Source organism: Enhydra lutris, unplaced genomic scaffold (assembly GCF_002288905.1).
Source record: "Enhydra lutris kenyoni isolate GAN:26980312 unplaced genomic scaffold, ASM228890v2 scaffoldscaffold59, whole genome shotgun sequence".
In the NCBI taxonomy this organism is placed as follows: Eukaryota; Metazoa; Chordata; class Mammalia; order Carnivora; family Mustelidae; genus Enhydra; species Enhydra lutris.
The window spans coordinates 3,922,026-3,936,691 of NW_019154143.1; the positions used below are offsets into that span (position 1 = coordinate 3,922,026).

At 40.3% G+C, this 14,666-nt stretch overlaps 1 protein-coding gene across 3 annotated transcripts in view; it reads right to left on the minus strand.

Annotated features, from left to right (window-relative positions):
- LOC111158428 (latent transforming growth factor beta binding protein 1) overlaps positions 1-14,666 on the minus strand; it is a 415,776-nt gene that overhangs the window by 137,068 nt on the left and 264,042 nt on the right. For 2 of the 3 annotated variants that reach the window (XM_022520437.1, XM_022520436.1), the window contains exons 7-11: positions 12,787-12,954; positions 9,851-9,919; positions 7,743-7,765; positions 4,373-4,472; positions 3,767-3,865 (exon numbers count right to left, since the gene is read on the minus strand). In XM_022520437.1, the coding sequence (XP_022376145.1) occupies positions 3,767-3,865; positions 4,373-4,472; positions 7,743-7,765; positions 9,851-9,919; positions 12,787-12,954 (459 nt within the window). Of the gene's footprint in view, positions 1-3,766; positions 3,866-4,372; positions 4,473-7,742; positions 7,766-9,850; positions 10,079-12,786; positions 12,955-14,666 lie in introns of all 3 variants that reach the window. The other variant, XM_022520435.1, reaches the window with a different exon arrangement.

The following is a 14,666-nucleotide window of genomic DNA, read 5'->3' on the forward strand; positions in this document are numbered from 1 at the left end:
AACATGCGATAGCAGATGTTGGCCCTGTATCTTTGCCAACCTCAAATTAAGTTGTTTTCTAACAACTTCATAGAGCACAGCCACTTTTTTGGGAAAAAGCTCTGTAGTTCAGTTGAAGCTAAGTACCTTCAATTTGTTTTTCCTCACACAGCTGCATTTACATGGCAAAACTGCATTTATCTAGTCAACCTTATTCAACCTCTACAAAGCTTGCTTGCAAAAAGTCCACCCACTGAAGTCTGCCATTGTTAAAAAGGCACGAAACTGTGCTTGTACACTGGAAAACAGAAACATAGGTATACAGTATTCAGACCTAGTACATTGCATTGTCACACTGCAATTTTCCTTTCTAATAATATTTGGTCAACAGTGTGAAGATCCTTGCTGTCCAAGATGGTGTATCATATCTTGGTGTATGTTTCATTGCACAGCAGATTCTCTTACAGATGTGCTTAATAAAGCAAGCAGACCCATAAATGACTTCAGAATAGAGAAGAACTGTTTTAGCCTTGGCCATTAAAAAACAACAATAACAACACTATCATTTCATTGCATCACTCTAGAAGTACTGAGAAGATCTGATATTTCTCTATCACTTAACTCAGTATTAAGAGTAAAATCAAAGAGCAGTTGCCATGCACTAACTAGGGAAGGCTACGGCTCTGGCTACAGTGCCCTGAACTGGGTAAAAACACAGTGTGTTCCATGATGTGACTCTATGCTCCTTTGTTAAGTGCACTTCGTCTTGGAACACACAGGTACTTTCTAAAAACATTTTCCAGGGGTGCCTGGGTGGCTCAGTTGGTTGAGGATCCAACTCCCGATTTCAGCTCAGGACCAACATCAAGGGTCCTGAGATCAAGCCCAGTGATGGGCTCTGCACTGGGCTTGGAGCCAGCTTGGTATTCTCTCTCCCTCTCCCCACCCCCAAACCTGCTATGTCCAGCTTGCACATGCACTCTCTCTCAAAAACAAAACAAAACAAAACAAAACAAAACACTTTCCAGTCCAAGGTCTCAATTCAAATATCTAAGAGAATTTACAACCACATTTTTGAGAAAACAGCCAAAAGGTTTTTTAACATATAAAAATGACATATTTTTTTTTTAAGATTTTTATTTATTTATTTATTTGACAGAGAGAGATCACAAGTAGATGGAGAGGCAGGCAGAGAGAGAGAGAGAGAGAGAGAGGGAAGCAGGCTCCCTGCTGAGCAGAGAGCCTGACACGGGACTCGATCCCAGGACCCTGAGATCATGACCCGAGCCGAAGGCAGCAGCTTAACCCACTGAGCCACCCAGGCGCCCAAAAATGACATATTTTTATATGATTTATTTTATATATATGTCACATACAATTGTACTTTTTTTCACATAAAACATATACATACTTAAGGTGCACAACTTGATGTTTTGATATACACATGCATTGTGAAATGATCACTGTAATTCACCTAAGTAACACACTGAGCATATTTTTATTTGAAAAATTATGCATACTATGTTTCTGAGGAAGGAGTATGTTAAGAAAGGCTGCAGACTCCTCTATTGACTTCTCTTGTTATATATACAGCCAACCTCATCCTGACCGTCAGTCAGCATGATACATATTAGTGATCTATTTCTGACCATAAAATATTTGCCCACTGTACAGTATATGGAAAATAGAAAATATTCTATAATACCCCCACATCTCTTGGATCTTACTATAAAAAACAACCACTGTTAATATCTGGCATATTTTCTCCCAGGATTTTCTCACTGTATAAGGTGTTTATTTATTTATTTATTTAAAAAAATTTTTTTTAAGATTTTATTTATTTGACAGACAGAGATCACAAATAGGCAGAGAGGCACACAGAGAGAGAAGAGGAAGCAGGCTCCCTGCTGAGAGCCTGGTGTGGGGCTTGATCCCAGGACCCTGAGATCATGACCCACACCAAAGGCAGAGGTTTTAACCCACTAAGCCACCCAGTTGCCCCTGTTTTGTTTTTTTTTTTTTTATAACTGGTATAGTGTTCTCCATTCCTTCATTTTCATATACTTTGTCTTGTGTTTAACAGCATTTTGTGACCATTTTCTATTAGATTTCAATAAAAATTCTTTAAAAATAGTGTATTTCATGGCAGCATCATGTTCCCATGCCTAGATGTAACATAATTATCTATTTCCCTATAGTTAAATATTTAGATTATTCCTACTTTTTCTCTATTAAAGCTGGTGCTGTGGCAAGTATCCATTTATATAAATGATTATCTCAGTCTTCAGAGACATTATTTCTTCACACTAGATATTTCAATATAGGATTACTGGGTCAAAAGTTCTGAATATTTTTGGGGCGCCTGGGTAGCTCAGTCAGTTAACTGTCTGCCTTTGGCTCAGGTCATGATCTCAGGGTCCTGGGATCGAGTCCCGCACTGTCGTGGGTCGGGGGAAATCCCTGCTCAGCAGGGAGTCTGCTTCTCCCTCCCCCTGCTCATGTATGTGTTCTCTCCGTCTCTTTCTCGCTCTCTCCCTCTCAAATAAATAAATAAATTCTTTTTTTAAAAAAAGTTCTTTATATTTAAAAAAAATTTTTTTTTAGAAAGATTTTATTTTTATTTATTTGAGGGAGAGAGAGAGAGAGCTAGCGTGCACAAGCAGGAGGAGGGGCAAAAGGAGAGAGAGAAGCAGGCTCCCTGCTGAGCAGGGGGCCCAATTTGGAGCTTGATCCCAGGACTCTGAGATCATGACCTGGGGCAAAGGCAGTCGCTTAACCACCTGAGCCACCCAGGCACCCTATTTTTAAAATCCTTCATACTTTATGCCAGTTTGAGCTTTCCAAAAGTGGTGAACCAGTTTATATTCCTTTCAGCAATGTGTCTGACCTCAATTTTACTCTAGTAAAAATTAAATGCTAATTTGATAATAATTATTTTGATCTGCATTTCTTTGATTATGGGTTGACATTTCCTATTATATGTTTTTTCTATAAATTACTTGATTTTATTATTTTCCCATTTTTCTATTAGTATTTTTATTGCTGACTTATAAGCGCTCATTATACATTAAGGATATTAATTGTTATGCTGCTGGTTTGTTTCACATTACGATAAATGTTTATAATGTGTCATTAATGATTAAAATTATTATAAAGAATTTTGAAAATATATAAAAATAAATCAAAGAACAAAGATTATCTGTGATCCAATGAACTGGTGATGGTTGAACACTTTGATGTACTTTTTAATTTATTTATGTATTTTTTTGGTGTTTTACTTGTTTACTTATTTTAAGATTTTATATATATATTTTTTGACAGACAGAGCGTGTGCAAGCAGGGGGAGGGGCAGAGGGAGAGGGAGAATGCGGGGCTTGATCCCAGGACCCCGAGATCATGATCTGAGCCAAAGGCAGACACTTAACCCACTGAGCCCCCCAGGAGCCCCTTGGATGTGCTGTCTCTTTCTCTGTGTTTGTAAACATTTAAAAAATAAAATTGGAATCATACCGTGTTCTGTATTGCTCATTTTGCCAGAAGCATTTCCTCATGACATTAAATAGCCTTTTACAGCATTAAAACTATGAGATATTTCACTGTATATGTACCATAATTAACTTAAATGTTCCTCCTTTTTAACAGTATTTAGATGATTTCCAAAGATTTGCTATTATAACTAACCTGCCCTGAGCAATCCATACCTTTGATACAATTTTGATACCACATTTGACAGGAGGCTCACCCCCACGTCTCAAGCACAGGCTGTAGCACGTACCACCACACCCACCTGTGACTTGAGTAGGCGCAATCACTTGGCTGGCACTTGATGTAGAAGCTTCGGGAGCTACTTCCACAGGCACAGGAGGTGATGTTTTTTCAATCACTACTATATGAGAAAGGAGGGGATGAAAAAAATTAAAGCCTGTCAGGTGCTTGGAGGTCCCATTCCAAAATGCAAACGTAATTTAAGTCTACTAACATATCACAGTCCTGCTTGGATACAAAGGACTCTTTATAGATCCCAAAAGCCCCTGGTAGTCATCTATAGTCTCAGTTTCAACATTCAGCAAGAATATATGAGAACAATTCAGAAGCCAAGGAAAAATGAGCCTTCATCAAATGATGACCCTCAAAAGTGTTCTAATAATATATACCTACTCCTGGCCACTGAAAACCATAAGAAACTTAAGTTCCTTCTACCATTCTAAAACATACAAGACCTACACTAACATTATGAGTATATTAATATTCTTAAGTATATCTTTCATATGGCACTTCACTTATGAATTCTAATGATTTATCACACTTTAAAATCAAAGATGAAAGAATCCTTATCTTGCTCTTTTATTCATCGATAATACTCTTACGAATAGCACAGAGCAACAGAAGTTACCTGGAAACTGTGGGTGCAGGTGAATAGTTGAGATGCCTGGAGAGAGCTGGGGTTGACCAGGCTCAAGTTTGGTTTTCTCTTGATCCAATGAAGGTATTTCCTGGGCGGTTGTATTAAAAAGAAAAAGAGAGAGAGAGCAAGAACTGAAAGTAGGAATTATCTTTAGTTTCCACACATTACTATCTTTACTTGATTCTAGTCTTAGAAAGCCAACAAGTAACATGAGACACTTGACAATGACCTGTGCAGTTTTGTGGGGGAAAAATGCATATAGGAAGTGATGCTGAGCCATGACTAAAGCAAGCCTTTGATTCCCCCAGCAGTGCTGATGCATGTACACACCCCCACCTGTGTCCCGGGGGGGTCCAAAGCAAAAGGTCCCTTTAGACACTGTAAACAAATGCATTGGCTCAGGGGCCCATATCTGGTCTCAAACAAGGCAAAACAAACCCCAATGGAGAACTAAGCTGTCCTCTCACGGACATGGTGCCCTGCCCTAGTAAGATGACCAGCCACACTTTGCAGAGTAAATAACGGGAACAGCACATGTGTCAACCAAGAACACACAATACATTAAAATATTTTAAGCCAGGCAGTCAGTAAGGCCTTTCTGGAACCTCCCATCTAGTAACTGTGCATCTCCAGCTCTCAGCATAGTGGTAGTTAAGCAGAGCAACACAAACACAGAGACCTGGACTCGGGGCTTCCTCACGCATCCAGTGGCCCCCTCCCGTCCCCTGGACCGGAGGTGAAAACACAGACGGGGGCACTTGTGACGTAGCTTCCAGTTAGAGCTGCTCGGGGCTCCAGCAGACTGAACCAGCAGGGACAGCAGGGGGGCCAGCATACCCATGCCCCACGTCCTTAGAAGCATTCATTGGGTTACTTGGTCATGGCTGCCCTGCACACCACCGCCATCTCCCCCAAAGCTCACTCCCTAGGTCTGTTTCCCTTTTCATCGCCGGCCTAATTTCAATGATCTGCTCTTTTGCTTTTCATAAAATAGATATCCTGCCTGGGTAGCTCATCAAAGACCTAATTTCGTAGGCATGAGTATTTAGAGTGACTCCATTTAGATCTTCCACGAGTACCTCCAATCCATCCCCGCCAAAGCCCTGCAGGCTCTCATTCCGCGGTCTGGGTATCTGTCAATGCCACAGGCATTAAATCAGGTTTCAAATCATGCTATGGTCCCTGCTCTTACATTCTTCGTTCCAAGCCCTGCCCAGCTGCACTGTTCTTTATGTTTGTTGACCTTTTCATACCCACAGCCCCCACTGCCCTGGTCTGGACTCTCTGTCTCATCCTGTTTGTTATAATCATCTAACTGGTCTCTTAAGCTCCCTCATCTCCCTATCTCAGTTAATTCTGCTGCGATTCATCTTCCATAAAGACTGAGCACCTATTACTTTCCCCCACATTTTTCCATCTTAAGAATACAGACTAATCTTCCATTACCTATTCAAGGGGACCTCAATCAGTCATAATTGCAACCCATTCCCTGCAGCCTGTGGTCAATGCCCGCAAGGAACAGACCACCAGCAGGTGTTTATGCACTCCTAAAACTTACAGACAGCATCTCCCCCATCAGCACGGGGCAGCAGACTTCCTAATCAATGCTACTTCTCCAATGGACAAGTAGAGTCAAGAGAGAGGAGCACAGTATCCCACCCTGATGACAACTGCAGTTGGATTTCAAGGCTTCCTCAGCAGCCCCAAGTTCTCCTTCTAACCAAGCCTCCCCTGTTCCCCCAACTGACCTCTTGCTATCTCCTCCACTGCACCTATGCATGTATAATTTCCCACCCACAGGCTACCCTGCTTTCTCTTCATCCATCCTTAACATCATGAGACCTCCGTGAGGAGTCAAGACTGCAAAGACTATGATGGCATTTTCCCCACTGTCTCATGTCAAAAAATTTACAATGTAAGTATACAAGGAAACGTTCAGGCCCTCTTTCAGAATTTAATGAGAGTTACCATAAACTCCATCCTCAACAGCGAAGAAAATAGGTTATCAGGGAGCTGGCTGGTCTGCTCATGCCCTGAACGATTCCTTCCACATATCAACCAAGACTGAATTCAAAATCAACAAAACTGCAAACCACTGCACACTGCTGACCTTTAGAAACACAATCCAGGAGCTGTAAATGTGCATATAAAATATGCACACGTGTTCTACTTCTTTTGGTGTCAATATAACAACATTCTTCTTTGTTGGCCGCTGTCACTCTAAAATCCTACTTCTTTGTTGTTCTGGATTCTTTCAGCACTTAGGGTAGAACCCTGAAGTTATTCTATCCCATATGCATAAGCTAAAAATTTTAAAAACTTTTATAATAATTTATAGGTGTTCGTGCCATCTGAATTCTAACACTTGTGTGTGGAGATTTAATAATGATCTAATTTTCATGTTATTAAAGAATCAAAGCAAGACTCAGACGGGGAACAATATTACATAAACAGGGCTTAGATCCAGCAAATTTGTATATTTCCTATGAATAAATCTCACAATTCATAGTCCCATTTTTATGCCAAAAAAACCAAAAGGCTGACTTAATATTTCTCTAAAATTTCTAAGAACCAATATTTTAGTACTGGATTGTAACTTCCAAGGGTAAGTAAGCTTATTCTTTTAATATAACCAAACACCATGCATGTTAAATTTTAGTTGACTTAAGAAGTACTTCACTCAGTATATAAGAATATGCGGAACATCTATATATCTCCACTCTTATATATATAAGAATTCACAATTGTGTATAATCTTTTTTTCTATCCACAGTCCAGGCCATGAACTGACCTGAATTCTGTTTAAGCTTCTGATTCCATCAGTCCCACCTTTTTTTCTCACTACAATTTAAGTTCCATGAGAACAAGGACTTTTGTCTGATTTGTTCTCGATTGTTATCCTAATACTCAGGATAGTGCCAGTTACGTAATAGGTGCTCACTAAATATTTCTTTTTTTTTTTTTTAATTCTGTAGACACATGATTTCCTCTGTAACTTTTTTTTTTTTATTTGACAGACAGAGATCACATGTAGGTAGAGAGGCAGCCAGAGAGAGAGGAAGGGAAGCAGGCTCCCTGCCGAGCAGAGAGCCCAATGTGGGGCTTGATCCCAGGACCCTGGGATCATGACCTGAGCTGAAGGCAGAGGCTTTAACCCACTGAGCCACCCAGGCGCCCCTCACTAAATATTTCTTGAATGAATGCTATAATTCCTCACACCAAATAATGAATAGTAGGCATGTTACTGTATTTAAGTTTAAAAAAATCCATAGAATATCAATAGGTATTCTAAAAGAAAATCATTTTGATAGTAAAAAAAAAACAAAAAACAAAGATTTGCAAATAATGAATGAATTACCTTCTCAGGGGGTGCAGTTGCCACTAAAACCAGAAAAGAAAGAAGGACATTAGTACAATCTAAGTCAATACACCACATAATGGCTAAATTTTAAAAAAGCAATAAAAGTCAATTGTCACTCCAAAAGGATTAAGAATCAAACAAAATAAAATGCAGAATTATGGTCATCTGCCATTTTGGAGAATTTTACACATGACCAACAGACAAACACTCCATGCTACATCATTCCTTAACTACCAAAGTTCAGGTAGATGTGATGAAATTCTTTCCAATTCTCTCATTGACTTAACAGGTTAAAGGAAACAATACTTTCTGGTTCATTATTTTAGGTCTGATCTCAATTTTATGGAACTTCCCATATCAAAAAACATTTTCATTAATTGGCCATGTACTTATCCTTAACATAATATATGATACTGGGTGTTAATGTTAAAAAAGAAAGCCACTTATTTCAATAAGAGATCTAAGACTAGGTACTGTACTCGTCATCTTTATTGAAGCCCCATAAGCATCGTCAGTAAGATAAGCTAATTAAATTAGAGGGAGAGAAATCACAAGCCAATAAAATCTAATTAGAGATGAGCATCAGTATATTGAACAGATTACATGTTACACAATCATAACATTATTGTGAAGCAGTGGGAGTGGTTACGCCTTTGGATTTAGAAAGACTTGCTTCTCATTCATCAGTCTTTAGTATTAGTCCTCCAGCTTATGATTAACAACTACTGGGGTTTTTCTCATTAGTCATCGTCTCCATGAACATTAGTGTACAGTGTTGGTAGATGCCTAACTTCCAAAAGCAATGAGGGAACCAGATGGCTTATCACTGCTGCTATATTCTTGTGGTTGGAAAAAATCAACGAACGGTCTGTCCTGCTTAACCCACCAAGGATGTCCTGAGGCAGAAGCTGGACCAGAGCCCATTTCCTCCTGCCTCTGCAGAGTATGAGCCATTGCAAACATCTGCAAACATACCCCAAGTGTAGAGGAGCAAACCAGTCAATACTGTCAATTCTAGGTGAGGGCCTCCCTGCTCTGCCTAACAAGAAGGGCCACAAGTGGAAAAGTGAAATAAAACAGGCTAGAACACAGAAAAATTCAGAGATCTGAAAAAAGACCTCTATAGAAGGCAGCTTAGCCAAGCTCCTGATTCTCTACTAAACTAGATACCTTCTCTCCTCACAAAATCCACAAATGGGCACCCTATATTCTGACCCACTAAACTGTGTGAAGCCAACAGGAGCATCATTAAAGAAAATACATATTCTGTATATATCTAAAATGTTTGCTCCTTCTATCTGGGATAAACATTCTTAGGATAATAAAGATATTCAAGGGATTGAATATGCTGGCTTATATAAAGAGACACAGTCAAGGTCAGTTGTCTCTAGAATCCTAGAATACAAAGCCATACCCTCTTTCTTGGAAAAATGTGCTCCTCGGTCCCATTACATACTCTGCATATGACACTTGGCAAGTCATGTACCCTCTCTAGGTCTCAGGCTTCTCAGAAAGTCAATGAAAGGACTACACAAGGCGATTTCCAAGATCCCTTTGGGGACTCTACTGTCCTGCCTCATTGGTCTCCCATGATCCCTGACTGTTTCCAATGGAAGTTCCATCAATGCTTTAACTTCTTTAAGTCTGTAGATTCCACTTAGTGAAGTACGTAACTATTTATTAAATGGCCCTCTAGACAAAGAAATGAACTAGGGTTATTCCCTAAAGGATGTAAATTACCCTTCAGGAATAAACACCAAGATAAAGCAGCCCCCAGCAAGCCCTGAGATCACCACAGAATATCGTTACCTGCTCCAAACATATTACTCTACAGAGGTGGTTCTCAATCAGAGGTCATTTTACCTCACAGGGACATTTGGCAGGGCTGGACACCCTTCTGGTTGTAACACCTGGAGGGGAAAGGGTGCTACTGGCATCTAAAAGTTCGTGCCCAAGGAGGTTGATGAAATCCTACCACACACAAAGAATCATCCTACAGTATCAATAGTGCTGAGGTTAAAAACCCTGTTCTAGAAGGGTATTAACAGAGAAACCAAAGACACACAAGACGGAGGGCAGGGCCCTCGATCTACTTCCACTCTCACCTTCTGGCTCCGCCACGCCTGGCCCGTGTTCCCGGGAGAAGGTCAGGGCCTCCACTGGCTCTTCCTTGGCTGGGAGAGGTGGAGGATGAGTAGTTTTAGCAACAGGTTGAGTGTTCTTTGGCTTGACAAATACAGGTCCTTTACCTACATGGTGATGGATTGGCCTGCGTCTATGAACGCCAGAAACCGTATAACCCATTCCACCAGGACAGATTTCCTTAAAAGCAGCTAGATTTGGGATGGGAAAATATTCCTTTTAAAAATCTAAAAGTGCAAAACTTATACAGAGGAAAATATCATGATGAATATTTCTTAATAAATCATCAATATAGTTACATTTAAAAATTTCAAAAACAGATGCATAATGCTTGAATTTCTCTTAAACTTGCATATTTACAGAAAAAAAACCCAACCCTTTCTTTTATTCAATACTTCTCCATCTGTTAATTCCTTATCAATATTATATATATAGCCTACATAGCACATAGAGAGCATATATTCATATATATTATATATATCAGCAACCATTAGGAGATACCATATATACATTTTCTATATTTAGTTTTCTCTATCATATGATATATCACATATATGGAATCTATGTAATATATTAGAAGGTTTTTACATACAGAAGATACCATACATACTATATATATTTCATAGGGTATGTGTATAAGGTCAACAAAAACCAGGCTTTCTTCTTTTCCTCCTGCTTTGGTATAATTGCATTAGTTATTAACAAGGAACTCAGGAACATCTCTCTATACTAGATGACTAATAAGAAGGCTAAAAGAGAAAAATCAATCAATGGTCAGGGAAATGAGATGCTGAAATTTTCATAATTTGTTTCTAGTTGAAGAGTCAGCCAGAATGGAGCATATCAGCTGATACGGTGAGGTTGATGAAGAAGGACTAAAATGGGGAGTGTTTTTGAAGACAGTCTCAGGATAGTGAGAAGGAATCCGGCAAAGAACTAAAGGGATGATGGAGAAAAGTCAAGAACAACAGGATATGCCAAGTCAGAATGGAGTTATTTTCAAAAAAAGGGATTAAGAGGCAACAGCCTGATCTTGACCAGCTGGCTTAATTATCCAGAGGACAAGGAGATGTTCTGTGCCCTGGGACTGCTATCCTTGCCAGGAAAGTGGTCTTGCCTATTTAAAAAAAAAAAAAAAAAAAAAAAAGGCAGACTGGGCACATAGGATTTGCTAACCTCCACTGCATCATCTCCAAGAATAAGTGAAAGAGAAAGACAGGGGTGGCGAGGCAGTGTGTGGCCTGAGAAGGAAAATCCACCTAATCCCTTTGGTGTTGGTCTTGGAGGCAAGTTACCAAACGCAGACACTGAGGAGCTTATGGTCAACTTTTTTATTTCTACTTTTCAAATTGAAAGTAAAATAAGTCACTTCTCCCTTCTACTCAACAAGAGATCCCCTATTGAGTGTTCTGGACCTAAAATTAGTCCTCAATAAAAAGGAAACTCTAAAATACTCTTTGAAGCACACTAAAACAGTGTTTTTCTAAGGATTGCGCATTAAACGGTGGAAATTCATTCTTAAATTTAACTATGAAATACAATTCTTACTTGAAAGACCAGATGTTTCCAGAAGACAACATGTCTTCCTATCAAATATTTGCGGTATTAATGAATCAAATGTTGGAAAATCACCATATAACCAAAAATTTGGTAAGTACAAAAAGTCTGTCTTTAATGTTATTTTCCAGTTTAGTTACTGGATGTCACGGAGATGTTGCTTGGTGTTATTTATTTATTTTTAAAGTTTTTATTGAGTTATGTTAGTCACCATAAAATACATCATTAATTGCCTTGTGTTATATCCATCGTCTTGATTTATGCATCATGTAAGAGTTACAAAGCTATTAAGATTGAACTTGAAGAGAAATGGGTCTATAAATTCTGAAGGTCATTTATTTCACGGATTTTTATTACTTTTCAATAACTAATAGTTCAGATCCCACAGGGGGATACTAGGCCCTCGTGAAGGTGTCTAAAATTACACAGCTACCAAAATACCATCAACACTATACTCTCCTCTGCCTTACCAATTCTTTCTAACCCTAACCACCAACAAAGGTAATCATGAAATTTACGTTGATATTTAAACCTTGTCTGCTGCTGTGTAAGCTACAGCTTTGAGACATTCAACATTCCCATGAAAGTTGATGTACTTCCCTAGGTGGGAAGCACCTTATCAAACAAGCACCTGGTGAGACTTTTTTATGGTCACCACATGCTGTGAAATAGGGACCACTCCTCCCTTGATAATATCACGCCTAGTATTCACAAGGTGTGTTTCTTTCTCTTCCTGCTTGAGAAGTTGAGGACTCCTTGGTGGGAGTCAGGCACTGAGAGAAATATAGTTATCCTTTCAGGGCATTAGGCAACTATGTACCAAACTAAAGTATAAGGTTTATAAAGTATAAGTTGATTAAACTTCCATTAATATTCTGACTTGGAAGTTCCTCAGTGCACTGACAGGATCTGCCCCGAGTTATTAATCTTCACAGCACAAATTCAGTCATGAAGATAATTCCCTCCATTTGCAAGTAGAGAAAGTGACAAGCACGTGTTCAACCAGTGAGTGAGTTAGTCAACCTCTGCAGGGCCTCATGGCTGTGCATGGGACACGCGGCCAGTCGTTAGGACGGCACGCGGCCCAGCAAGCTCTCTGGTCTCTTCACACTTCTGAATGCCAGACTCGAGAGGAAGTGTCATGTTACAGAGAAACAGGAAAATCTCTTTTCCATTGATTCAACCTTCTATGGTCATGGTTTGTACAAAACTGATAAAAATACATCGTATTATTAACATGTCAATTAAAAGTTGGAATCCAAAAAGAACGCAAGCTGCCAGAATCTTCCTGGGTCCTTCTGTGGCTGGGAAGGAACAGGAGCGGACAGCGGTCATGTCTTACCTGTGCCTGGAAGGGGACATTTCTCACAGTGTGGGCCCCAGGCCTTGCCCACGCTACAACAGCAGAGCTGCTTGGTGAGGTGAACAGACAGAGGGTGCATACACTGCCTTCCGGAACTGACCAGACGGTAACAGGGCCCCTTCTCTTCAGAGATCACAGGGGTATCCGCTGAAGCAGAGAGATAAGGCCTGATGTCACCCAAGAAACAACAAAAGACGACATCGACTTTTCCTGTCATAATAAAATGAACCCTAAAGTCTGGGTTAGATACCGTACTTCAGAACAAATTTATGTAGATTTAGGGCATTGCCTTTCCTGATTTAGAGTCTGTTTACCAAATATGTTTTAGAATCAGGGCCCCAAACCTCCCTGTCCCTATCTGGCCCCTTCTTCCATTCCAGCAAGCATTAGATCAGATATGTGTGCGTGAAGTAAACAGAAACCATTTTAACCAAAATCAACTGCCCAACTGAACCTAGGTACCTATTATCAAAATCACGACGTCATTTATTTTCTTGTATTTAGCCAGAATAAGGGTAGTTCTGGGGCAGTCTGGTAAACAAGCAGGAGCTGTGAACATCAGGAACTTAACATAGCTGATGCTGAAGCCAGCTCTTGCCCTTCCTAAGGACAGTGAGAACTCGCAGGCCTTGCTGAAGGACAATCTACAGCAGATGGGAGGCAGGGAGCAGCTTCTGACCTGCCGGGCTATACAAGACAGCACATTGGGGAAGGCAACGATGTGTTCAGTCCCTTAGAAAACATGCAAAAGCACACCAGCCCATAGTCATCCAAGACCTAAGCCCGATTCCTGATGCTTCTATTCTAAGTTTAGTACCTAAGACTTCACTAAACCAACTGCTAGACACTCTACTGAGCACATAAGGCAGCTATGAGGATAAGATACAGTTCTGCCATTGAGGAGTTCGTTTTCTAATGTAAAAGTGAGCCAGATCTAGGCCAAGTCAAAGTGCTGAACAGACGGAGCTTGATGGTTCCCTCTTTGTCCCTTCTCCCATCCCAACCAAAGTTCTTCCCTACTGTATCACCGGCCAGATGGGGTTCTTCCAATTCGCCTTTCTCTTACCCAATTCCTCTGGCTCATGCCACTTCCAAAATCACCTTCCCTTCCTGCCCAGATCTCAGTTTTCAATTGTTCTAAGGTTCTTAGGTAGTTCTCTAAGAAAGCTTCTGATCAAATTAAGGTACTACAACACAGTGAAAAGAGCAAAGGTTTGTAGAGCCAGGCAGATCTGGATTCCCACAGGACATCTACCACGTGCCAGCAAGACAACCTATGGAAGTCACTGGGACTGTGATGGTTACCTAGATCTTCCCACTGGGCTAGGCCACAGCTAGTAGGTATTTGGTCAAACACAGGTCTGACAGTTGCTCAGAGGGTATGTTTTACAGGAGATTAACATTTATATTGGTAGATTTTGAGTAAAACAGATAATCTCCAGAACGTGGTTGGGCTTCACCCTGATAGTGGAAAGGCCTTAAGAGGAAAAAGACTGAACTTCCAGAAGAGGAGGGAATTCTGCCAGCAAACTGCCTTCAGACAAACACTGTAACACTAACTCTTCCCCTGGTCTCCAGTCTACCAGCCTACCATGTGGATTCTGGACTTACCAGCCTCTACAATCACGTGAGTCATTTCCTTTAAAACCTCTCTCTCTACACACACACACGTGCACCCACACACACAGCCTCATTTGCTCTGTTTCTCTGGAAGGAACCCTACTACACTGGGTGAGCTTCAGTAACCCTCACCTAGAAATAACAGGCTCAGTGGGATTAGAAATACCATATGCTCATAAAGCTTTGGTACAGAGTAGACACAAAATACATGTCCGTCACTCTTTTTAATGAAAATATAT